At 39.6% G+C, this 24,113-nt stretch overlaps 2 protein-coding genes across 2 annotated transcripts; both read right to left on the reverse strand.

Moving 5' to 3' along the window:
* Window positions 1–1,543: 1,543 nt before the first annotated feature.
* Window positions 1,544–4,651, reverse strand: LOC149422317 (nicotinamide riboside kinase 1-like). The gene is made up of 2 exons (XM_089633724.1): window positions 4,520–4,651; window positions 1,544–2,319 (listed from the first exon to the last, which is right to left on the reverse strand). The coding sequence occupies exon 2, from the start codon at window positions 2,311–2,313 to the stop codon at window positions 1,756–1,758; it is 558 nt and encodes a 185-aa protein (XP_089489850.1). The 5' UTR covers window positions 2,314–2,319; window positions 4,520–4,651; the 3' UTR covers window positions 1,544–1,755.
* On the reverse strand, window positions 4,520–9,121 carry LOC149422318 (active regulator of SIRT1-like). The gene is made up of 5 exons (XM_089633725.1): window positions 8,902–9,121; window positions 8,369–8,458; window positions 8,118–8,263; window positions 6,164–6,405; window positions 4,520–4,651 (listed from the first exon to the last, which is right to left on the reverse strand). Exons 1-4 carry the CDS (start codon window positions 8,960–8,962, stop codon window positions 6,283–6,285), a joined length of 420 nt encoding a protein of 139 aa, XP_089489851.1. The 5' UTR covers window positions 8,963–9,121; the 3' UTR covers window positions 4,520–4,651; window positions 6,164–6,282.
* Window positions 9,122–24,113: the final 14,992 nt, after the last annotated feature.

Here is a 24,113-nt window from a genome sequence, read left to right on the forward strand (position 1 = left end):
TACATTAGACTGTATAGTAATAATAATAATTTCTTTATCCAAAACTGTGAAAACATGAATACTTTTATGCAAAAATATTTTTGTAAAATCTCTAAAAAAGTTATTTATCTTTTTTACTTCCACCATCATGTAGAAACGTCAGGAGGTAATTCTACACGATGGTAGAAGATAAAAAGATAAATAACTTTTTCGAAATTGTCTTTATGTAGGTATATACATTTTTTTCTCAAAATAGAAACATATTAATTGCGGTTTAATGCCAATGAATCCACCTATATTTTGCTGTTTATCCCGTATTTTTAGGTTCCATAAATTTGGAACATTATGACAAGCGATCGCTTAAAATATTTTTACGAACTTGCCATTATACGCCAAAAATCGCGTGAGTGGATAATAGTCCCAGAGAGAGATCATATTTATGTCTTTGACGATCGTCCTCTTCCTTCTCACATTGCTTGTATGGAAATGAAAAAGACAGAAGATGCTAGAACAATGATGACACATATGACCTCTCTCTGGAACATAGTTAATAAAGTAATGGTTTAAAAGTTAAAATAATAAACAGCACTTTGTACTCGAATACTATCAGCCAGAAGAACACAAGAAATGCCGTGTGGGTGTGTTTCATGATCCACAGTCTGAGGATTCTCCGCTTAAATTTGACGTATAGAACTGTGTTTCACCATTATTTTGAAATTCAAATGGTGATACAACATCAGGCAAGTGTAAGAGACACAGCACGTGATAATGGGCTAGAACCAAAAGGTACTAGACCAGTGGCTACATTGGTTTCCATTCAAATATGTATGGAAGGCATTTCTGGTGTTCTTCTTTACTATATGCATCTAACGAATCCAAAGAAATTGGTCAGACTACACTGAGCCTCCAGATACTATACATTAGGCGCAGTAGTGGATTTTGGCAGCAACCTCTGTTCTGTAACCCCAAAATACCTGATAAAATCCTTGTGCAGAAACGAGCAGTGCGTTTGACAGTTTCTCCTATCTTCACAAATTGATTGCAGTTTATAGAGCATTGATATCGATTGTTATCCTTGTTAGATTCTGCAGAATTAATCATTGATCATCACATCAAATTCGTCATTGATTCCTAAGAGGAAATGATTCAATTTGGGAAGGTGGGTATGGTTAACGCCACCCCGAAAACCATTTATTAGACAACCAACACCTCTGTCATAAATCACCCTAAGTGTTTCGCTATGTTTGGTGACTTAGCAGGGTTGCCCGGGTTCATCTGCCCGACCCGCAGGCCAGATCGGGAGACTGGTTGAGGGAGACCTCTTGCCTCTCCACTACTACTGCATCGCGGTGGGAGGGACGGATTTACACGTCCGTCACCCTGGACACACTCAGCCCCAGATTCCCACCCACCCCTCTTACCTTTTTCCTTTCAGTAATTTCCTCTCCTTCCTTTCCTAAAAAGACCCTCCACGCAGCATCCCCAAAAATGACATAGGTGTGGAACTAATATAAATAATTTTTAAAAACATTGAAAAAATGAGAAAAAAGCCTTTTGAGACAAATAATAATTTTAATTTTGTAATAATAAAATGTGCATACCAACATACATAATGGAAAAAAACAGTGGCGCCTGTTCAATTTGGCTCAATTATGTTTATTTATTATTAATCATAAACCTTATTGCTATTTGAGGAGAGCAAGCATTCAAGGCACCAAAGTAAACAATATCTAATTTCAATAATGGGAAATAGAGAAAGATTTATTATTAACTATATTATGACTTTAATAATTTCTCAATGTCTGCTATCACTCTTTCGGAAAAGTTTTCTTCCGTCCCATCGATATAAACAATGTCAGTCTGCTTTTTCAAATCTTCGTGGAACTTTAAATACTCCGGCCAAACGCACACTTCGAAATATCCAGGAATATCTGGTGGATCGTAAACCCTCACCGTTCTGCGCCTGATGCACTCCTCTTTCGTAAGAAATATTTCGTACTTCAATTTGCACAAGTCGGCAATGGGCTTGAAATTCAAAAGGCAAAATCCTTCTAGAACTAATATGTTTCTGGAATCGCCGGTATTGTTTGAAATCAGTTTTATTATATCCTCATACATTTTGTTCATGTCCAGCGAAGTGATTATGTCGTAGTTTGTGTGATCCATTCCTGGCACTTTGACATGTTGCGGGCTGCCTTCGAGGAAGAAATACGAGTCTTGATTAAGCACCACGGTTTGGCTGAATTTATCTTGTATTTGGGTCGCCAGTGTTGTTTTTCCTCCGCACGTAACGCCGGCAATGCCAACAATGAGCCATCTGTCATCTTCAGCCATGGTTATCTAAAAACAAAACTTATTTGAGCGCAAAGTAATAAAGTACATAACAGAATCAATAACTGCAATGGCAAGAACTCGTAATGTTATGTAGAAGGTATTAATATCAATGATTTTCAATGTCATACACAGATCTCTGCTTTTCAAACACATTAATACATAATTATTAGGTAAGGACTTCAGGGGTTGGCAGAGAAAGGTCTTTGAAACTGTAGTTAAGATTTGTTTTTAATTAAGTATCTCAGAGGTCCTCAGAGAAGATGGAACTCTGTCTTTCACACACTCCTTGCTTCATTCTCATCCATACATCTTCTCATACATACTCTTCTGCTATACCGACTCTTGGCACATTCTGAATCAAGTATTTGATTCACCTGATTGTATCTTGTCTTCCTGGCACGTCTCCAACTTATTTATCCATCACATTACATACTTCCATACACTCTCTTATTCGTAGCACTCTTTTTTCATCCATCTGCTCTACAAGTTCAAACAATCTAAGCATTTACACCTACATCAGTCATGCATTCTTTTTGAAACTTTGCTTCCAGCATGTGGTTATTTTTAAGAGAAGACTTTTTAAAGAGATTTATTATTTAAAACACATATAAAGTAAATATATTGAAATTACTTATTGTGGTAATAAGATGCTATTATTTATGCATAAATCAGAAGTTATTAAGATATTTTAAATTATGACTACAGATCAATTACAAAAGGTTTTTGACCAATGTTATTTGCTTCACATCACAAAATTATGCCACAATAAAATATTCTTATCTGAGCAATTTTATCTAATGAGGTGATAAACAAAGTGAAAATAATAATAATATTTGTGTGGGAATGATAAATTTGATGAAACACCATCTTGCTGTAGATAGTCATTTACAAATATTTTTAATAGTCATTCTGTGATTAAAATTTAAGCCCTAAATCCTCTGATATTTTGCAATATACTTCTCTTAACACACTTTGGGCGGGAAAGGTAGTTCTACCCGTTCGGTCGATTGATGCTTGACCCTGAGAAGGGTAGTTCTACCCTTTGCGCCGGCCTCATTTCAATGGCAGAAAAGACGGAATTATTCAATGTTTTTATATTAATATTACATACCAATCTCTTTATAAAGGTCCAAATGTATGTACATAATTATCATGTCAGGCTTGGATGTATATCTCCCAAAAAGACTCTACGGATGTTGTTGTCTGTAGAATATCTCCCAAAATTTCCAAGGAGTTAAACCAAATAATTTACTGTGTGTAAAATCTGACAATACCACCACCAAAGATTCTATTTTCTGATTTTGCCAAAAAGAAAAGTTTTATTTTATATATTTTTTAAGAATTTCATAGTTTTACATTTGACAGATGTGTTATCTTCCAGAGGCATTTTTATTCTATGATGAAAAGTAAAAAAAAACTTGTCTCGAAGAAATTGACAATATATATAAGCTACTAAAATGTGCATCACATTCAATATAACAAAATCTAATATTAGTTCATGGTTTGTACAATTGAATCGGAAATATCTTTTTCAGAGTTCAACTTTTTAAATGAAAAAAACTGTCAAAATCATCCTTTCAAAGATAGCATTATGTGTGATTTCTTTTGGATAATACAGTCAAATGTCTTAGGAAGGCAAAACAGCTGTCACACATAATTATAATAATATACCTAACAAAACTTAAAATATATTCAAAATTCATTATAAAACTAGCTGTGGCTCAGTCTGTCTGTGTAGATTGAGAAACAATAGCGAATTTTGCTTTTACGTCCAACAGATGGCGCTGTTTAAAATAAACAACATGTTTTTACCTGTCACAGGTGACTTCTATTTAATAAAGGTATATAAAAACACTTGCATATTCAAATGTAACGTTGTTTCAAAATTTCAAAGCTATCAGAGATTTAGGACGGGTTGTTTCGGAGAATTTGAACAATTCATCAAATTTCAACGTTCATTTACGGGTTCTGTGAAAGTCCTATTCAAATTCTGTTATTATATCATTATAGGCTAGTTGCTTGACAGAACTGAAATAAAAACAGAACTTAAAAATATCTTTCACAGAACTTGAAAATTAACTTTGAAATTTGAAGAATTGTTCAAGTTCTCCGAAACAACCCGTCCTTAATGTTTTGAAAAAACGAACATTTACATTTTAAATTGTTTAAAGATTATAAAAATGTTTGAATGTAAATTTTAACACACCTTTATTTCAAAGTATCGGGTGTATTTGATAAAGCGTAAATCCCATCAGAGAGCCAATGAACAGGAATCCCCACAGAGAAGTAAACAATAAGGCAATTTTACGGTCCAGGAAAGCCTTGTACAGCCAGTGATCTGTGGAATTAAATAAAATTATAATAACATATTAAAGTTTAATAAATAAGGGGGTAAAATTGTAGTATTATTTTTTAATAATTCAAAATAAACAAAACATTACCAGGTTACGAAGTAATCTGACAATATTTGAATTCTTGATAATTGAAAAATAAATGTGTAGCGGTTACGTCACCGCTCCTAGGATCATCATATCATAACCAGACTGCACAAGTTAAAAAGCTGAATCAGACTTACGAAACTTCAATTAAAATATCGGTACTGCGATACGTAAACTGCTGATAAGAGGATGTTTGCATACAGGGTGATGCAAATGTTCATACAATGAACTGAGTCAGCGGTCCTGCGGTTTCGAAGTCCAGACGCTACTCCATCTAGTGGCAGACAAGAACAAAGGAATCAGCAGCTATATAAGCAGTGGAGGACCTAAGTACATGATCATTCCACATCGTTCCACTCAACAAGTTCGACGCGACATCATCCCACTCGAGAAGTCCGACTCGGCGTAATGGAGGAATCGGCCATTATGGCCGGTTCCCCCCGCGTCACGCTTCGATCTTTCTTCACCACATCGCTACACACCTACGCCCGACCTTGCCCGGACTACAACCATGGACTCTTTGGGATTTCACCTCAACGCCCTGGCCCAGGATATCATTCCTGGCCAGCGCTAACCTCACGCGCCTAGACCCTGCGACCAGCTTATCGCCGTCTGCGCCTCGGCCCTGAGACCATCCTCGCCAGCCTGCAACTCCCGCTTATCTGCAGACCGGGTCCATCGCACCTTCGGCTACCTCGTTCAAGCTGAAGTACCCGGAAGACTCCTCGCCTTCACCAGTGCTGAACAAGCCCACGAGTCCGATCTCCAACAACGCGGTGTCGACCCACTGACCCGCATCTCGACCATTCTACCGCAGTCATCGCCGTCTACGCCTGGTGTCATCATCATCATCGATCCAGAGCCATCTCCCAACTGTGCAACTCAACTGATGTGTTATACTGACTCACAATAAACGCTGTGACAACAACATCATATTTTATTGTCTCACTACCAATTCCCATATTGGTGACCCCGACGTGATCCACTACCAATTCCCATATTGGTGACCCCGACGTGATCTTGAAGCCCGACGTGATCCACTACCAAGTCCACATAAAGGAATTAAAAAAATTAAAAAAAACATTTTAAATTTTTATTAAAAAAACACTCTTTAACAAAAACTCATAACTTCTAAAATTATGGTAACTAAAACGCACATAGGTCAGACTACTCCCCAGTACTCCTTTCTTATGGGCGCAAACAAACAATTAATCGTAATATATTTTAAAGCATATCTTGCAAAACGTGTTTTGTCCTAAAATTATTAAATTAGCGCCATCTTTAAAAGAGCAGATTATGAATTCTTTTAAGTATACCCTTAGTTATGTCACCCTAAGTTCCTGACTTTATGGATATGATTGAATTGATGAGTTTTGAGTTTAGCTCTAAATTCTGTTGAGTTTATTTATTACCTTCTTCTAATTCCGTAAATGGTAGAACAGTCAGCCAAATGACAAAGTATGAGAAGAGGGCAGTGACGATGATTAATATAGACTTCCCGAGGAAGGCGGCGGACAGACTCATGGGTGTTTTACGAACAGAAATATTCTCTTTCAAATTTTTGGAAATCTTCCTCCGTGAAAACGGTTCCCTCGTCCTCCTTTTCCTCCTCAATTTCTATCAGGGGCTTGCCGGACCTGGCACGCCTGACAATCTGAAAAAAAAAATCATAATTAGACAAGAAAACAAATAGCATAGCTTTTAACCTATAATCGAACTGTCATTGATGACAGATGCCAAGACTAATTTGCTCCGAGTAAAACAGTATAATTAAGTGCAAAACGTGTTCCTAACAATAAAAATAACCTGGACAACAGTAAAATCACAGTGTTGCTGTAATATTGAAGCAAATAATATGTACGTACATGAACTCTATTAATTAGTAAAACTGATGTAAAAAAAGGCAAACTACTGTGATTTTTGACTAACTTAAACAGTCTACCTACATCTTTTATTTATCTCTACTTGTCAATAGATGGCATCTAACGTAAATAAACTAATGCTTTACACTATTAAACAACAGATGTCAGTAAATACACAAATATAAATTAAATATATTACTTATCAGTATTGCTCAGCAGAGGGCAATAGGTGCACACAATACGAACCATTTTTGGAATAATCAGGGAAAATGGACAAAAATAATCACAAAAAGATAACACCAAAAGAAAAAAAAGGACCCTTTCACAAAATCCTGCTCGACTCCAAGATCTCCAAATCAACATGAGGAGGATATATTATCCTCAGATTCGGAGTAAAAGAGAAAATGAGGATAAAACTACCTCATTCACAGAGGCATTCAAGGTAAATAATGCCCTAACAAACTTAAGAATCACAATAAATAACATTAAAAAAAAATAATCACTAAAGGGAAAGGAAAAATTTGTTAAAAAGAAAAAATAAACAACGAGTTAGATCAATTATTTGACATTATTGCCAACTTAGTGGCTGTAAATAATGAAATGAAGGGCGAACTAAAAATATTGCGACCACTTACAAAAATTTTTACTGAAAATATTGTTGAAGTTTAAAATATAATGCATGAACATAAGCCACTTCTAATGAACATGGCTGAAAAAAATAAGAATTTAAAAACAAATAGAGTTTCAGTAACATCAATAATATAAATAAAGAAATTAAAACACCCATACCGCCACAGGATTCAATAATACAAATACATAAAGAAATTAAAACACCCATACTGACACAGGATGTCACACATCATGGCATTAAAACTCCACAAATTCACTGGAAGGATAAAAAAGTATCTTTGGAGAAGATAGGGGTCATCAAATAAGAAGACATTTAGAGAGAAACTTTAAAGATGTGAATTGTTTCAGCTAACCTGGAGCAAGCCTCGACTGGTATATGGCAAGCATTATGAAGGAAAGTAAGAATTTAAACAAAAATGACTTTGTAATTTTAATATCAGGCGTAAGTGAGATGTCCCCTTAAAACTTTTTAAGCGACCTGTACTATATCCTTCGACAACTAGCCCATACAAATGTCCTGATTCATCCGATTCCCAGGATAGTTCCGGGAAGGGGATGGGTAAGAGGAAGGTGGGGAAGTAACTGGGTATTCAGATCTGGTCACCAAAACACGGCTATGTTTCAAATCTGAATGGTGGTCTTTCACTAGGGCGATGCTGAGAGTATCTATACTGTAAGTAACTCGTTAATCTTACTTAGGGAAAAAATTTTAATAATTTCTGAAAGTATAGGTGTGTGATTGATTCGGCTTGCTGCAGTGAAATCAAATGTAATTTTTTAATGAGTTCAGCAATGGACACGAGCCGACACCATTAACATTTTAAAAATAAAATTCAAAACCATTGTCCGCGGTTCAATTCAAATTAACATTTACCTTATCTGCAATGTCTTCTTTTATGCAAGAACTGGCTAATGCGTTCAACTTCTTCAAGTTCTCCTCAAGTATACTGCTGGGGTTCTTGTAAGCCTTCTTGTTCCTCTTAGCACTTCGATCTCCAATATTATACACAGCTCGCTTTTCTGAAATTCATTATTCTGAAGATAAAATTTGATAAATGAACAAAATACTTTTGATAAACTGCAGACATATTATAAAAATTACCGTGTGGTAATTTAAAATTATACCTATTTTTCCTCCTTTGCTAACTGTTTTAATGTTCCTGTGATTGGTAGGAATCAAGTCAAATACACCTTTGCTTTTCTTTTTACTGTGGCCTGAAAATCACAAAACAATATGATAAATAAAGGTAAAATAAGAAACAAAACATAATAATGTTAAAGGAAAACCAGAAAAATAAACATTAATCTTTCCGAATACCCCTGCAAGCTTAATACGCAAAAAAATAAACAACACTTGTTTTCAACAATTTCTAAAAGAAATAAGTGGTGGGAAATGGTAAAAGATGTATTGAAGTTACGCTTCGTTCTCAAAGTTAGATTTGGAGGTTAGGAAATACGCACAAATTATTGAAATAACCCAAAACTAAACCCTAAAAACCAATTTTATGCATGTTTACCGACGACTTGAATAGTTGTCTCCATTCGATATTTAAGTTTAAAGCAAGTGTTGTTGTTTTTAAGATGTTTACCAAATAAACACGCAGAAATACTTATTTATTACAAACATCCATTATTGGGGGAATAGATGATTTACTTACCTTGGAGTTTAGGATCTGCCTCGACTATTTCAAGAGCTTTTCTGAGCAATGCAGACGACATAATTATTGTTAGATTATAAAACTAACATATCCGTAACGAGTGGTTAAAAAAAAAGAAAAACAGTGAGCAGATTCAGCAGATGGAAACCACACAATATGTATGAGAACAATAGCAAAAAAAAGAACAGGCGACTAACAGCACAGGTTGACGTTTATAGGCGTTTATAGGTTAGAAAATTATTTGACGTTTCGGTAATATTGCTAGTTAATAAAATTAAGTATGTTATGAATTTTTCAAATATGGCAAACGTTTGTTAACCATAGAAAGATAAGAGTGTAATGTAAATTTAGTAATTATTATTAATTACAAATAATAATAATAATAATAATTGGATGACTTGTATAGCGCCGTTTTTGTGCAAAATCACCTCAAGGGCGCTTTACAAACTTATAATACATTTCTACAGTGATCTATGTTATTACTTAACTATTTATGGAGATAATATACAATACAACACACCTGGTAGGTCACTTGAGATTAATACTTAATTAACAGTATCTAATTGTTCATTAGCGAAATTTAGATACAGGATTTAGGACTTAATTGGAAAATTGAATATAACTGGACTTTCTCCTAGGAATGGTATATTTAATTTAAGGGTACGACAGCTTAAAAAGGTAAGTTTTTAGTTTAGACCTGAATTCTGTTGGACTTGTTATGGATCATAGTTTATTCCAAGCCTTCGGCCCAGATACTCCGAAAGCGCGATCACCAAACTTAGTATTTGGCTTGCGCTTAGATTCTATCAGTCTACCTACAGCTGATGATATTGCTGATCTAAGAGTTGACTGCCTCAGACCAGTGTTTTCCGGGACGCATAGTTCAGAGATGTAGGGTGGGGCCATTTCATTAATGGATTTAAACACCATCCAGCACAGTTTGTACTGGATTCTTTCAGGGCACTTGAGCCAGTGAAGGTTACAAAGGTGTTCTGAAATGTGCGAATATTTTGAAACCCCGGTTATGAGCCGTGCTGCTGCATTAAACACTGATTGAAGTTTGTCAATTTGATATTTTGGAAGGCTGGCATAAATGCCGTTGCAGTAATCGAGACGTGAGACTACGTAAGGCTGATTTTAGTGTCACGCCGACCGCACGCGCACCGTCGGCGCTGATGGTCGAGATATATGAACTTCTAAGAAGCGTTTTTGAATGACGCGTAGCTATCAGCGCGCAAGGTGGTCAGCGCTGATGGCTACGCGGCCGTACGCGTCGCGCGTCGGCGCCGCGTAGCTGTCGGCGCTGACGATCGCACGAGCGCCTCTGCTTGCAGTGAGCGTTCTAGTGTCGAGCGGAGCAGACGTCATCCCGTGTACAGTCATGGCGAATCGCGAAGTGGATACAGGTCGAGTTATCTATGAGGTTCGCCTGAGGAAGAAATTGTGGGATGCATCCGATCCACTCTCGTCGATCGTCCTCTCTGCCTACCCCTGCGGGGAAACGGCGTGATGGTTAGTTAGTTAATAATATAATATCATTGCCTATACTTTACTATGATTAAACATTATGATAATAAATAAGTTTTTTTTGCGCTTTTTTTAAAGTCACCATTAGTCGTTCAATCGGTGGTATAGGCACGCGTAGTAAGCTGCAATGGACCAGTTTATCCTGTATCTTTGCCAGTAATTCGTCAAAAATTCTCGTTGATATTCTAAAGTAATTAAAGAATTTGCTTTCATCAGCCCTCAAAGTGCCATATAACAAGACAAAGTCTCCAGCAACGGCTCTCTGCTCAATCAATGGATGAACATGGAGTCTTCGTCGTCGCCGGTTTTTTATTTTTTTGGGATAGGTAGTACAAAGCAGCAATAACTAATACACTCCGCATTTTGGTCTTCGACTGTACAGTAAGGCGGTCAGTACGACACTGAAACGAGCCACGCTGAGCCTCAGCGCTGACGAAATATGCGCTGATCTATGAGCGCTGACGGTGAGCGTGATGGTGCTGCCAGACGCAAAGCTCACATCAAAAGTTAATGTACAGCGCATCATCTTTTCTACCGACACACGACGCTATCAAATATTTCTTCCTATGGTAGGAGAGGGGGTCAGTTGAATTCGAGAGCGGCCGAGGAACATAATTTCATCTGTCAAAGTGACAACTTTACTTACTGACAGCTTGAGCACGTTTTCGAAATGGATGATACTTGTCGCCTATTGCTGGATCTGTTGGACAGCTCATCCTCAGATGATGATGCCGCCAACTATATAATTATAAATGCTATTTATAAACTTTTTAGATTTTAAACAATCTGTGCGTAAATAGCGCATTTTCACATAACCTCTCCGTCGAATCAGGAAATTCGCAGTTCGCACGCCGATCGACGAAAGCGACATATAATAAATTATTGTAAAATAAGCTCAAGTCAAAGTCAAAGGGCGAAAATTTGTTTACTTCAAATTCAAATATTGATTATATTTATATTTTAAATATATGTTAAGTATGTTTGCCAAATAAAGTTTTTTTTTATGTTTCTAAATTTACTAGCACACATGACGATATGAGCTAACATAATAAATAAAAAATGCATTATTAGGCTGCTTATGTCATGGCTGTCAAAGGGAACACGGAACTTAGTCGGTAGCTCCGCAATTAAAATGACCCCCTCTCCTTTTTACGGCGGAGAGGGGGACGCATAACTTTTCAAATATCGCGTCGGGAGCGGTTACGTAAAATAAATTCGGTTAGCGAAGTTCAGAACCACACTTATAGCGCGTTATCTTTTTACGTGTGTCGGGTCTGTATGGGATTGTATGGCGAGCGCTATTGTGCTTTATATTATCTGTTGATGTGAGCTTTGCGTGTGGCAGCACCATGACACTAAAATCAGCCTAAGAGTTGATAAGTAGTTTTGTTGCTTCTGTAGGAAGGTTTCTTCGGACAGACTTGAATTGTCTTAGGTGAAAAAAACCGGTGCTTACAGTCTTATTTATTTGACTTTAAAACGAAAAGTCTGAATCTAAATTGACACCGAGAAGTTTGACTGTTGTTTTTGGGATGATATCGCTGCCGGAAATAGAAATAGGTGAATCGTCTATGAAATGTTGACGTTTGATTGTGGCTGCCCAGAGAAACTCAGTCTTAGATGGATTGAGCTTCAGCTTGTTTGAAAACATCCAACGAGTTATTGCTTCTAGTCATTCGGTTATACGGATCTTGAGACTATTGATTTCATTTGGAGCGCAGTAAAAATAAACTTGTTGATCGTCAGCGTAGCAGTGAGACAAGAGATCAAATGACTCGATTATTTTGGCGACATCATTTGTAAAAAGGATGAAGAGAAGTGGACCCAAAACGGATCCCTGGGGTACCCCTGAAGAAAGTGTTGCGAAGTTGGACAATTTATTTCCAACCCTCACGGCTTGTAAGCGATTGGATAAATAGGATACCAGCCAATTTTTTTATGTCGGAATTCAAAACAAATGTTTCCTCTAATCTCCTAATGAGGAATTCATGATCAATCGTGTCAAACGCTGCACTCATGTCTAGGAGTGAGATAAGTGATAACTTACCTGACTCTACAGCAAGAGTTATGTCTGATAGCATACGAAGTAGTCCGGTTTCAGTTGAGTGGAACTTTCTGTATGCAGATTGACGTTTTGCGAATAATTTATTTGAATTCAAGTGACTGGGTATTTGTGCGGCAGCAATTTTCTCCAGGATTTTTTAAATAAACGGTAAGTTTGAAACGGGTCGATAATTACCTAAGTTATCGGCGTCTAGTTGTGAATTTTTCAGTATTGGTGTAACTACAGCTGACTTGAGTGGTTCAGGAAAGTCACAGGTGCTCAGTGATTTATTAAAAACGTGAACTAGGAATGGAGCTAAAACAGTAGAGCATTGTTTTAATAACCATGTCGGTATAGTATCAAGACTGCACTGTTTATTAGGCGAGCTTGAAATAATTTTCATTATTTCTTCCAGCGTTGTGGGTTTGAAGGAAGACAAAATTCTTTTAGAATTTAAAGTGAATATTGGCGGAGAGGCGTTAGATGCGGAAGCACGAATGGATTCAATTTTTTCCCGAAAAAAAAGGCTTCCGGTGTAATATCTATTTTCGTTGGAACAGTGACTTCGGAAATTACAGTCTTTATTGAGTTCCAGAGACGTCGCGGGTTGGTTCGCTCAGAGTTAATCTTTTCTTTCCAATACTCTGATCTGTTGGAATTAATTTTACACGTATACTGTTTTTGAGCAAGGATCCACTCGTCTCTTGTAGTTACTGAAGAGTTTTTCCTATAGGTCCTCTCTAATTTCCGCATAAATCTCTTCTGGTTTCGACATTCATCGTCAAACCAGCCGTCAGAATTTCGAACTTTCCGTGTTTTTGATGATGTCGGAGCATATTTATTTAACAGACATGAAAGTGTTTTATTATATGTCTTGACAAGTTCGGTAGGGGTCTTTGTTTCCCAAACATTGGGTGAACATAAGAGAGAGGTCTGTAACTCTTCAAGAAAATCACTAAAGCTAAATTTACGCCATTCCCTTGATACAATTGTTCTATATGGTACTTTAGACGGGTTAAAATCGATATCAGTGCAAACAAGCCGATGGTCTGACAGTCCTATATCACGAATATCTGCTGAAAGCGGTGGATCACTGTTCTTTGAAATTAGTAAATCTAATGTACCACCAGCATCATGAGTTGGGACGTCGACCCATTGGTGGCATCCAAAGCTGGCTAATAGATCTAAGAATTTAACAGTATTTGGTGATGTCACGCGCTCGAGACGAATATAAATGTCTCCTGTAATGATGAGTGCGTCGGAGAGTCCGACTGAAAGTTCCAAAAACTGTGAAAACTCATTATAAAATCCGACAGAGATTGGTTTCGATCCGGGCCTATAAAGGGTGCACAACATGAACGACGTTTCTGAAGAAGAAACCCTGCATCCAATATACTCAAACGTGTTAAATGTACCGAGAGCTACTTTGTTTAGCCGTAATCCTGGTCGGGCTATTATCGCGACACCCCCGTGATTCACGTGTGAGATATTGTTTGATGGTAGGTCCCCACTAGGTCGGGCTTCTTCAAGAACCACATACCCTAAAGCTCGGAGTCTCTTAATTGAGTACGAATCATTGTTCTCGTGCCAAGTTTCTGTGACCGTAAGGATATGGAGTTTTTGGTCTCTGAAAATATCGTCCACCACCTCTAGTTTGTTGTTAAGGGATCGCGCATTCCAGGAGCCAATCGCAAGCTGTCTGCTCGTATAGTTGGCATGTCGTTCTAATCTAATTTCATTTAAGTTGTTGTGGAATTTATCAGAATCGCGGAGGGCTATAGACGGTAGGTAATTCTGTTTGTCGATTGGTCCGACTACTTGAACACCCTGTACTGACGGAAACTTATTATTATTTTCATTGCTATTGTTATTATTAATAATTATTGGAACGTATTGTTCCTCCCTGCATAAATATTTTGTTTTTTGTCCACCGCGACACCCCCTGTATCTAAATTTCACATTCGGATCACGGACTGGATTGTATGTGGTTGCTTTTGCAGTCACTGAAGGGTTCAACACACTATCACTTTTAAAACTTAGGAGTGTAGCCCGATCACTTACAGCAGGAGTGTTTTCGGCCTGTGCTGCATCACAAAGTATTGTGTTATATTGTTCCCTTCTGATGCACAGTGTATGTTTTTATGATAGCGTCTAGCACGGCAACCACGAAATCTAATTTTATGAGTAGTATTATTATCGCGTCCAAGGTCATATAATGATATTTTTGCAGCTAATTTAGGGTCCAAAAAAACACTTTCACTTTTGAGATGTAGTAGTGTCGCCCTGTCGTATCGGATATTGTTTACAGTCACCATAGTTCAAAGAATACCCATTATAAATCACTTGACGCATTGACACCTGACACGGTTGTCTTTCACACTGCACATGTGGCCAATTCCTTCGGCCGATTACCGATGCTGCAGAGTTATTGTGCACTTCTAGAACAACGTGGCAGATTTGAACATAAAATATTTGAAATTTTGTATTAAAATTGAATCAATCTCGAATCAGCGACACTTATTAATTATTTTATTTTTATACATCTAACTTTAAAATTATTGCGGTTATTTTACACTTTATCTACACCGTAAAAATTGAGAACTTCCCAAGATTTTCAAAATAAACTCGGAGCGCTTAAAAAATTAGCCGGCCTAATATATAAATCCCTATATATCTATAAAAATGGATTATATTGTTTTAGATTGCAATCTGTTTGTTAAGAGGGGGGAATCTATCGAACGGACCGCCCATTTCTGCACATAGTCAAGGGTTTTTTCTGGTATTTTGGGGCTACAAATCAGAGGAGGCTGCTGAATTTAGAAGAGGGGTGCACTTGCGATTTGCAGAGTCAGCAGTTGGGCACTGTCCATGCACTATTAAAGTCTTTATGGGCAGGGCCAACCCTATGCGGGCGCAATTGGAGCAGTCCGCTCCTGGAGCGGAACTGCTAAGCCGCTGATCATACCTAACACATATTAGTCTATAATATCCAATCTAACCTAACCTAACCTAAATTCTAATAATAAACCAACCTAACCTATAATAACCTCACCTTTTTTAATTTTTCTATTTTATAAAACATACCTAAATATCTTTATTTTATTTTTCGTGTTTAGCTAAAATAGTACCTACCTAGTATTTGCATATGGTAAAAAATCTAGCCACTCGTATCAGGAATACCAACAAAAGAACCACTCCAGCTGTCATCCCATACAACGAAAGTGAATTTTCGATTTACGTAATTAAAAATTAAAATGCTAAAATTAAAAATATCCCAAATGCAGTCAGATTTCTTTTATAGTAATGAAGGTAAAGTAGAAGGTTTTATTTAAAAATATTTCATATAATCCTTGTCCAGCGATTCCGAATAATTACCAAAAGAAGTTACTTAGTTACAAACACTATCAAAACTTTATTTAAAATAATGTATAAAGAAGGGTTAGTCTTAATCTAGGCGTAATCTAGTCTTAAATTATAATTCTTATCTGGAACCGAGGATCTCCACGTTCGCACTTATCACTGATAATACAAGCGGCAACTTGGGTTGGATCCGAAGGGCGGAATTAGTTCAGCCTGGGCCAAGGCTCCGAAGGTCGGAGTCAGCAGGCAGCGACTCCTGAGAGGGCAGCTTCCTGGGCGGAAGAGCCTCGGTGACCGCACCAAGGGGGAGGGCAGGAGGTTTCTCGGCGGAGGCGAGGTGGTAACTCCTGCGAGGGCAGCTTCCTGGGCGGAAGAGCCTCGGCGACCGCTCCAAGGGGGAGGGCAGGAGGTACCTCGGCGGGGGGAGATGGTAACTACCGAGAGGGCAGCTTCCTGGGCGGAAGCGCCTCGGCGACCGCTCCACGGGGCGGCGAGATGATCACTGTCGAGAGCTGCAGGATGGTAACTACCGAGAGGGCAGCTTCCTGGGCGGAAGCGCCTCTGCGACCGCTCCACGGGGCGGCGAGATGATCACTGTAGAGTGCGGAATGGGAACTGTCGAGAGGCAAGATCGTGACTGCCGAGAGGGCAGCTTCCGGGCCGGAAGCGCCTCGACGACCGCTCCAAGAGGGGGCGAAATGATGACTCTGATGACTGTCGGTTGCTGAATAAAATCCGTATTCAGCTGCGCGATCCGGCGACCGTAGCGTGCCTGTGGTGGGGTGCTGGAACTAAAGTGGTTCCGATTTACACCACTTCGGTACGTTGTTCGGGTCTATGGCGCTGGCACCGCCATTCTCACCGCTAGATTTATTATTATTTTGAAATATTTTAAAATTACATTTGTACAATACGACCTTCAAATACTTCCAATACAGCCTAGCCTTGGGCGAAGGTTTTTATTGCAGGGTCGCTGGCTTAACATTTTCCCATTTCAGATTTACGACTTTATGGGTGTATTTCTAAGTTGGCTTTCTAATTTTTTATTGCGGTTGCCGGCCAAGCTATTCACTAAATATTTAAGGTCTACTAATATGAACTGCCGCCTCAATCTGCGTGTAAAATTACAGCGACATATGCGGGCGCACTTGTTCAATTTGGTCTTTCTGTGAATTCAAGTCACGTAGATACCTAAAGACATATCAGCTGGTTGTCAAAATATCGCTCTCCCATTGATGTATTATACTATATTAGCCCTGTCTAGCTAAATTAATTTTAAAAATGACCCCACATAGCATACGTCACAAATATGGATATGAACTTAACAACCCAACTCTGTTTAAACTCCTTGTACAAGCGTTCAAACTCGAAACCACGGAGAATTTGTTGTCAGAGGTGTTGTAATAATATGGACATAAAGCCAAAACGAAACTAACACTTACAGCAAATTTTATGTGCTGAATAAGGGCTGAATCGGGAAAGAATTGATAAATAACACAAAATGATTTTAATTTATTTTATTTGTGTTTGTCAAATCTATACAGGTCCTATATAACCAAAAACGTTTACATTTTTATTATTTTGCATAGTTTTTTTTTTAAATTTACTATGGTATTTATATAGAATGGTTTATAATTATAGAAGAAAGCAATCACTTTGTGACTTGACATCATTTAATTTAATTTGGTTATATGCCATGTCGGGCTTTTGCATGCATTTTAAAACAGAATATATCTAGTAAGCTATCGAAAATTATACAAAATAATTAATGCTGATGAATATAAAATTATATTAGTAAAACATAAAAATTATAGAGACTAGAACAACACTACGTATCATTTAATAATTATACTACTATCATTCAATTAAAAGTTATTTTGTCTTCAACCATTTTGTTAGAATTAAGACATTGTATCAACTAGTTTTGGTCAGCTAGTTTCTCAACCTTCTTCAAGATAGCATTATTGAAAACTAACCTAACTACTAAACGACGAGATTAACATAAAGAGAGAGATAAATCATAAAATGTTACGTGTTCACAAGCGAGCTGAACCACAACTTATGGGAAAGGAACGAAGCAACTTAGTATGTCTTCGTTCCTTTCCCATAATTCGTAGTTCGGCTCGCGTTCCCGTTCGCAAATGAATAAGCAGCAATGATGAGGACAGAGCTTCAGAGAGCCTATGGGAAAGGGGCAAGAGGGGTGGAGATAACATGATTACAATATACCTACTCTTATTTATTTATTTACGCCCGTTAAATAGGATTTTACGTATTATTTACGGCATTCGCTGGCTGGCTGGCTGCCTGCCCGCATGGCAGCAGAGCATTCTGGTCGCTTGCGGGCTCAATAGGTCGGAATTTTTGCAAACCCAGTTTGCCACCTCTTACCAGACCTGACGGCTCACTAGCAAACACCACCACCGAAAAGGCTAACCTATTAGGGAAAATGTTTGCGGAAAACTCGACCCTCGACGACGGAGGTGCTGTTCCGCCGTCGGTTCCTCACTGCGGCTTCTACATGAAAAAGCTGAGGATCCGGCATCGGGATGTACTCCACGTCATACGGGGGTCGATGTTAACAAAGCTAGTGGACCTGATGGAATACCTGCCCTGGTATTGCAGAGGTGTGCTGCGGAAATAGTTCCAGTTTTGACAAAGCTCTTCAAAATGTCCCTGAAGTGTGGCACTGTGCCCTCTGGTTGGAAAAAAAGCGGTCATTCAGCCTATTCCCAAGAAAGGTGACCGCTCCAACCCGGCCAACTACCGCCCCAACCCGGCCAACTACCGCCCAATAGCGATCACATCAGTTCTGTCCAAAGTGATGGAACGTGTGATCAACGACAAACTGCTCACATACCTCGAGAAGAACAAAATTATCAACATAAGCGAAAACCTATTATTGGTTAAATAATTAACACTTAATACACCATACTTTGTAATTATTATAACTGTTGGTTTTCCAAATAAAATAAAATAAAAATAAAATAAGACCGTCAATACGGATTCTGGCGGAACCTCTCGTGCGGTGATCTTCTCGCGTATGTGACGCATGTTTGGGGGCGGTGCCTGGAACGTCACGGTGAGACCCAAACGGTCGCACTAGACATATCCAAGGCCTTTGACCGGGTCTGGTTTTTTTTTATTTTTTATAGTGAATACCTCACAAGAGTCCCAACTGCTCCCGTCTGGAGCCAGTGAGACTATGGCATCCCCAATTGGGGGATGTTGTGAGGCTGAAGGTAAGTGGGGAAGGGAAAGAGGAAGGTGGGGAAGTACCTGGCTATTCAGATCTAGTCACTAAACACGGCTAAAGCCATTTGGAGCAACGTTTCAATTCTGAATGGTGGTCTTACACCAGGGCGATACTGGTAGTATCTTCCACTCTGGAAGTACCAAGGTACTGAGGACTTATCAACAAATTGCCTTCTTACGGACTTCCCGCATCCCTGTGTACGTGGATTGCTGACTTTTTAAGGGATAGGTCGATTCAGGCGGTTGCTGATGGTTTCACCTCTTCCTCACACTCCATAAATGCTGGCGTCCCACAGGGATCGGTTCTGTCTCCGACTTTGTTTTTGTTGCACATCAATGACCTTTTGACATGTGCACCGATTCATTGCTACGCGGATGACAGTACAGTTCATGATAGCTTTTTGTTTGACAAGCCCCCAAAGGGCACACAAACTCCAACGGCTCGGAGGGCTTTGAAGCAGAGAATGGACGGTTATCTCGAGAGTATTTCCTCCTGGGGTAAAAATAATCTCGTCGAATTTAATGTTTCAAAGACCCAATCCTGTCTGATTACGTCTAAAAGGGATCCAAATGATAATCTAGTCTCCTTCAACGGAAGCAATCTTCCGAACAGGCCTTCCATTGATATGCTTGGTGTAACTATAAGTGACCAGCTCAGGTACGGGGGCTCCATCGAAGCCAGAGTAAAGTTGGCCTCTCAGAAGCTGGGCATACTGTACAGGGCCCGCAGATACTTTAATAGTACACAACTGCTGACGCTGTACAAATCGCAAGTGCGCCCTACTGTCGAATGTGGCAGCCATCTCTGGTCCGGAGCCCCTAAATACCTGAAAAAAACCCTTGACTCTGTGCAAAAACGGGCGGTCCGTTTGATAGATTCCCCAATCTTAACAAACGGACTGCAATCTTTAGAGCACAGGCGTCAGGTAGGTATGCTGTCCTTGTTCTATCGGTATTACAATGGAAGATGCTCTGAGGAACTAGCGTCATTGATCCCTTCGGCACCAGTGCGTAGTCGGGATACACGCCAAACGCGCACCCAACCTTTGTACACGGTTGACATTTGTCACATGAGAACGGGTCGCTTCTACGATTCGTTCTTAAGTTCAACAGCTCGGCTGTGGAACGAACTGCCGGCCTCTGTGTTTCATCCCTCCTACAACATGGGACTCTTCAAGACCCAAGTTAATATAAAAAAAAAAAACGTCAACATCGGTTGTTGCAATTCTGGTAGGAACAACCGGCTTTTCGATTGCAAAAGAAGTTTCAGCAGGATCGAGAACCAGTCCTGTTCGAGAAGAATCAATGACTGTATCTCTATCTCCCAGGACCTGTGGCCATGGTGGACAGCGACAGTCTGATATCAGCCTGAAAACAACGACATTATCAATTAAAACCTGATTAATCCATAATAAACTTGCTTAAGTTTTCAGACAAAAATCAAAGAAAATAATTATCGGAAAAACAGGCAAAGCTTTGCAGTCTACAAGTCGGAGGCCGCTTGCAGTTAGATAAATATGTTTGGCGTGAAAATTATTAGAGCAAACGCGGTTTCCTGCTGATGGTACCCAGTTATTGTCACGTAATTGAATTCGGATTGTTTCTAACCATTTCTCCATTTTTTCCGGTTTGTGGGGAAACCTAAGCAAAAATACACATAAAATAAATGAATTCATTAAAGAGGCAAATTTATTTCTAAAAAATTGAAAAGGCGAAGCAGATATTACCCGAAAGGCAATGACGACTTAATACAACCCTGATTAGCAAAATGCACGGACCAAATAAATCACACACACTTGAGTTGTCGCGCGTGTCAATGGGTGTCAACGCTAGACGACCAATACATCAATAATTATCACGCATTGGTTGCGTGATATTCGTATGCTCACCACGTGATAATAATTAACATGAATCACCCTATTGGTGTGTTCACTCGTGGGTGTGTTATTCATGTGAAGTCAGGAATTTTACCCGGCAATAAATGAATCTCGTTTAATTTGTCACATTTGTTAATACGCTGCCTTCAAGCTATCTGTAAGGTACTTATATTTTTTTGTATTCAGATAGCTGATTACATTTTCTTAAATTAAGTCCGCGGTAGGTACAATCTAAAATATTTGGAACTGGGTTAGAGAGCGAGCGAGCGATTCGGATGAGGAGATTCGTAGTTTGTGGTTTTTGCGCAGTTTGTGTTTTTTTCGTGGATTGTAACATAGCCACAAAACTGCTTCCGTCTTGCTTGTGTTCACACAGCCAGGCCCCAACACCTTACAGCCGGCCGGAGAAATCCCGCCGGCCTGGAGCAGGCGCACGCGCCCCGACTGCCCTTTTCAAGGCAATCTTCGCAAAAATACTCACGTCGCCCCAACTGCCTTTCTCAAGGCAACCTTGCAAAATACTCAAAAATAACCATTTTTTTAAATTAACTAAGAATAAAAAATAAAAATAAATTATTTAAATTATTAAAAAATAACTAAGTTTCTTTTCAGAATAAAACAATTCAAAATGCATTACCGCACACCATAGGGAACTGCGACATTCAAGCGCAGCAAGATCCTGCCTATGGTATTCCCGGAGGGAGCCACTGGCTGGAGATTTAATGCAGTGACGCGTGAGCAGGAATTCGTGTATGGATCCTCGCAGCCCGGCTCTAACGCTGGATCACCAAGAGCCTCATGACCAATGGAAGCTGAATGAACGAGGGCTACGGCTTTAAAGCGCCCTCATTCCCCACCAAAGCCCGTTTTTCGTGTGGTTCACGAAAATAAATACGAATCCTTACATAAGGTAAGCGAACCGCCTCAAGAAATCTCGTCGCCATCGATGAAGAAACCCCCGACGCCACCAGGACCAGTGGCGTCCACCAACCGAGAACAGGCGCCCACCAGCCGAGAACCTGCGGCCATAACCATTCTCAGGAAGAGTTCACGAGTCCCACCCATAATCATGACCATAGGGTCAATGACGCACGGCGACATCACGGAAGAAGTGCAGAGGCACATTGGAAGTGCACACTTCAACTTCCGGTATGCCAAAGGAGGCAAAATCAGCGTTGTGGTGAGCTCAGTAGAAGCCCACAAAAAACTTACAACAGTCCTACGTGGAGAGGAGAAGCCTTTCCACACCTTCACCACAGAAGCGGAAAAACTGAAGAAGACCGTCATCAGGGGACTCCCGAAAATGTCACCAGGTGACATAATGGAAGACCTTGAGAACCAAGGCTTCCCGGTAAGGACTTTTTTTTTTTACACCCGCCCTGTCCCACCCCGGTATAGGTGACTTATGGTCACCCCTTCGGAGCTCTCGCATGAATCTAATTTTTTAATAAACGGCTCTAAAAAGTATATAAATGAAGCTAGACCTTCAATGTCCCTGCATACGGTGTTAGGAAGCGGTATGCGAGCGCTTACAGGTATTAATCCAAGGACAACACAGAACAATAAGCATCAAACAATCAAGTAACAAGTGTCAGGCAAATAGTTGGTGGAGGGAACCCACACTCCAGTACCTGTAAGCACAAAAAGAACAAAGTGAAATAATAGAGTGACGGGGGAGTTTCGCCGAGCCACGTCTGGCAGTCCTGTTGAGAGATTGGTGGTGGTTGGGGTGACTGGTGCAGGTCAGGACTTCCACACCCCTTAGCCGACCACCCGGTGGTGCCCTGAAGATAAGTATGGGAAAAAGAGGGATAAACCCTAAAGAACCTAGGGGAAAGAAGCTTCAGGAGGTCGGAGGCAGGGTGGAGGTTACCCCAATCCGCACAGTCACCCCTCTGACCACCAACGCTCCTCAGGGGTGGCGCAGGTGATTGGCGGAGTCCCCCGGTAAAAACAAGAAATTAAAAGAAGCTCCAGCAGTGCATGCGGGGACGAGGCCCGTTGTCCAACCCCTATTGGGGAAAAGTAAACAATACAAAACAAACAACGGAGTTCAGTTCTAGCCTGTAAACTCGTTGCCGTTACTGAAAAAAAGAAAGAAAACCAAAAAAAAAAATACATATAAAAAAGACGAGAAAAGAAAAGAGAAAAAGAAAAACAACAAATAATCCAAAAGTGGCACTTAAGAACATCGGTAGATTAAGTAAAACAAAAGTAGAAAGCATAAAAATAACATTTGCATGGTCTGTAAAGAGGACAGTATGTGAAGTATAAGATAAAAGATAAAGTAAAAGAGATAATTAGCTAAGCAAAGATATATAAAGAGTGTCTGCAATGTCTGTAAAAAGGACAGTGTGTCTACCTTAGACACAAAACATAAGAAAAGAAAACTGAAAATAAGAAGAAAATAGGATACAAGTTATTTAAAAGAAATGTAAACGAAAGAAAATCATCTGCAGCAGCTGGTACAGTAAAGAAAGAAAAATAATAAAAATAAGAAGAACAGAATGCATAAACAATAATCGGAGAATTGTAAAAGAATTAGTCATGGAGCAGGAGCAATACACCAGGGGTTCTCAGTTATCACACTAGTCAGCGACTCTAAGCACAGACCATCTCTCAACCCAGATCCTAGTAAACTTTCTCAGACATTCGAAATTAACTCTGTTAGAAACAAAATCGGTGTTCCACACCGGTCTAATGGGGGCATTCAGACTGTCTATCATTTCGTCTCTGGCATCCTTCAAGATCTCACAGTGCCACAGAATGTGCTCGGCCGACTGGTAAGTATTGCCACAAGCGCAATTGGGATGGGTAGACAGGGCAAGGCTATGAAGCCTCCCCCTGAATTCCCCATGTCCTGAGAGGAGCTGCGTCATGTGATGGTCCAGTTTGAGGAAGGCCCCTTCCATTCTGAGTTTAACTGATGGGAAGAAGGAAAAGGTCCATCTTCCCATGCTGAACCTATCCCGACGGACCTGCCACTCTTTTAGCGAAAGGTCCCTCATCGTCCGAAGCAGTCCAGGGAGAGTTCCCGGTCCACCTGGTGTCAGAACGACACCAAAATGGGTTGCCGGGGATCCTCTGGAAAGTCTATGCTTGGTTAAGACTTCCCTAATCTCCAGATCGATTGGCAAAATGCCGGCCAA

The sequence above is a fragment of the Hesperophylax consimilis genome, chromosome 7, assembly GCF_061612785.1.
Source record: "Hesperophylax consimilis isolate HC1 chromosome 7, BYU_Hcon_1.0, whole genome shotgun sequence".
NCBI lineage: Eukaryota > Metazoa > Arthropoda > Insecta > Trichoptera > Limnephilidae > Hesperophylax > Hesperophylax consimilis.

Bases quoted from the DNA above. Each gene is read 5' to 3' on its own strand.
- LOC149422317 (XM_089633724.1), bottom strand. From the start codon at position 2,313: ATGGCTGAAGATGACAGATGGCTCATTGTTGGCATTGCCGGCGTTACG.
- LOC149422318 (XM_089633725.1), bottom strand. From the start codon at position 8,962: ATGTCGTCTGCATTGCTCAGAAAAGCTCTTGAAATAGTCGAGGCAGAT. The intron at 8,459-8,901 runs GTAAGTAAATCA...TGTGATTTTCAG, and splicing joins GGCAGATCCTAAACTCCAAG to GCCACAGTAAAAAGAAAAGC. The intron at 8,264-8,368 runs GTATAATTTTAA...AATGAATTTCAG, and splicing joins TAGCAAAGGAGGAAAAATAG to AAAAGCGAGCTGTGTATAAT.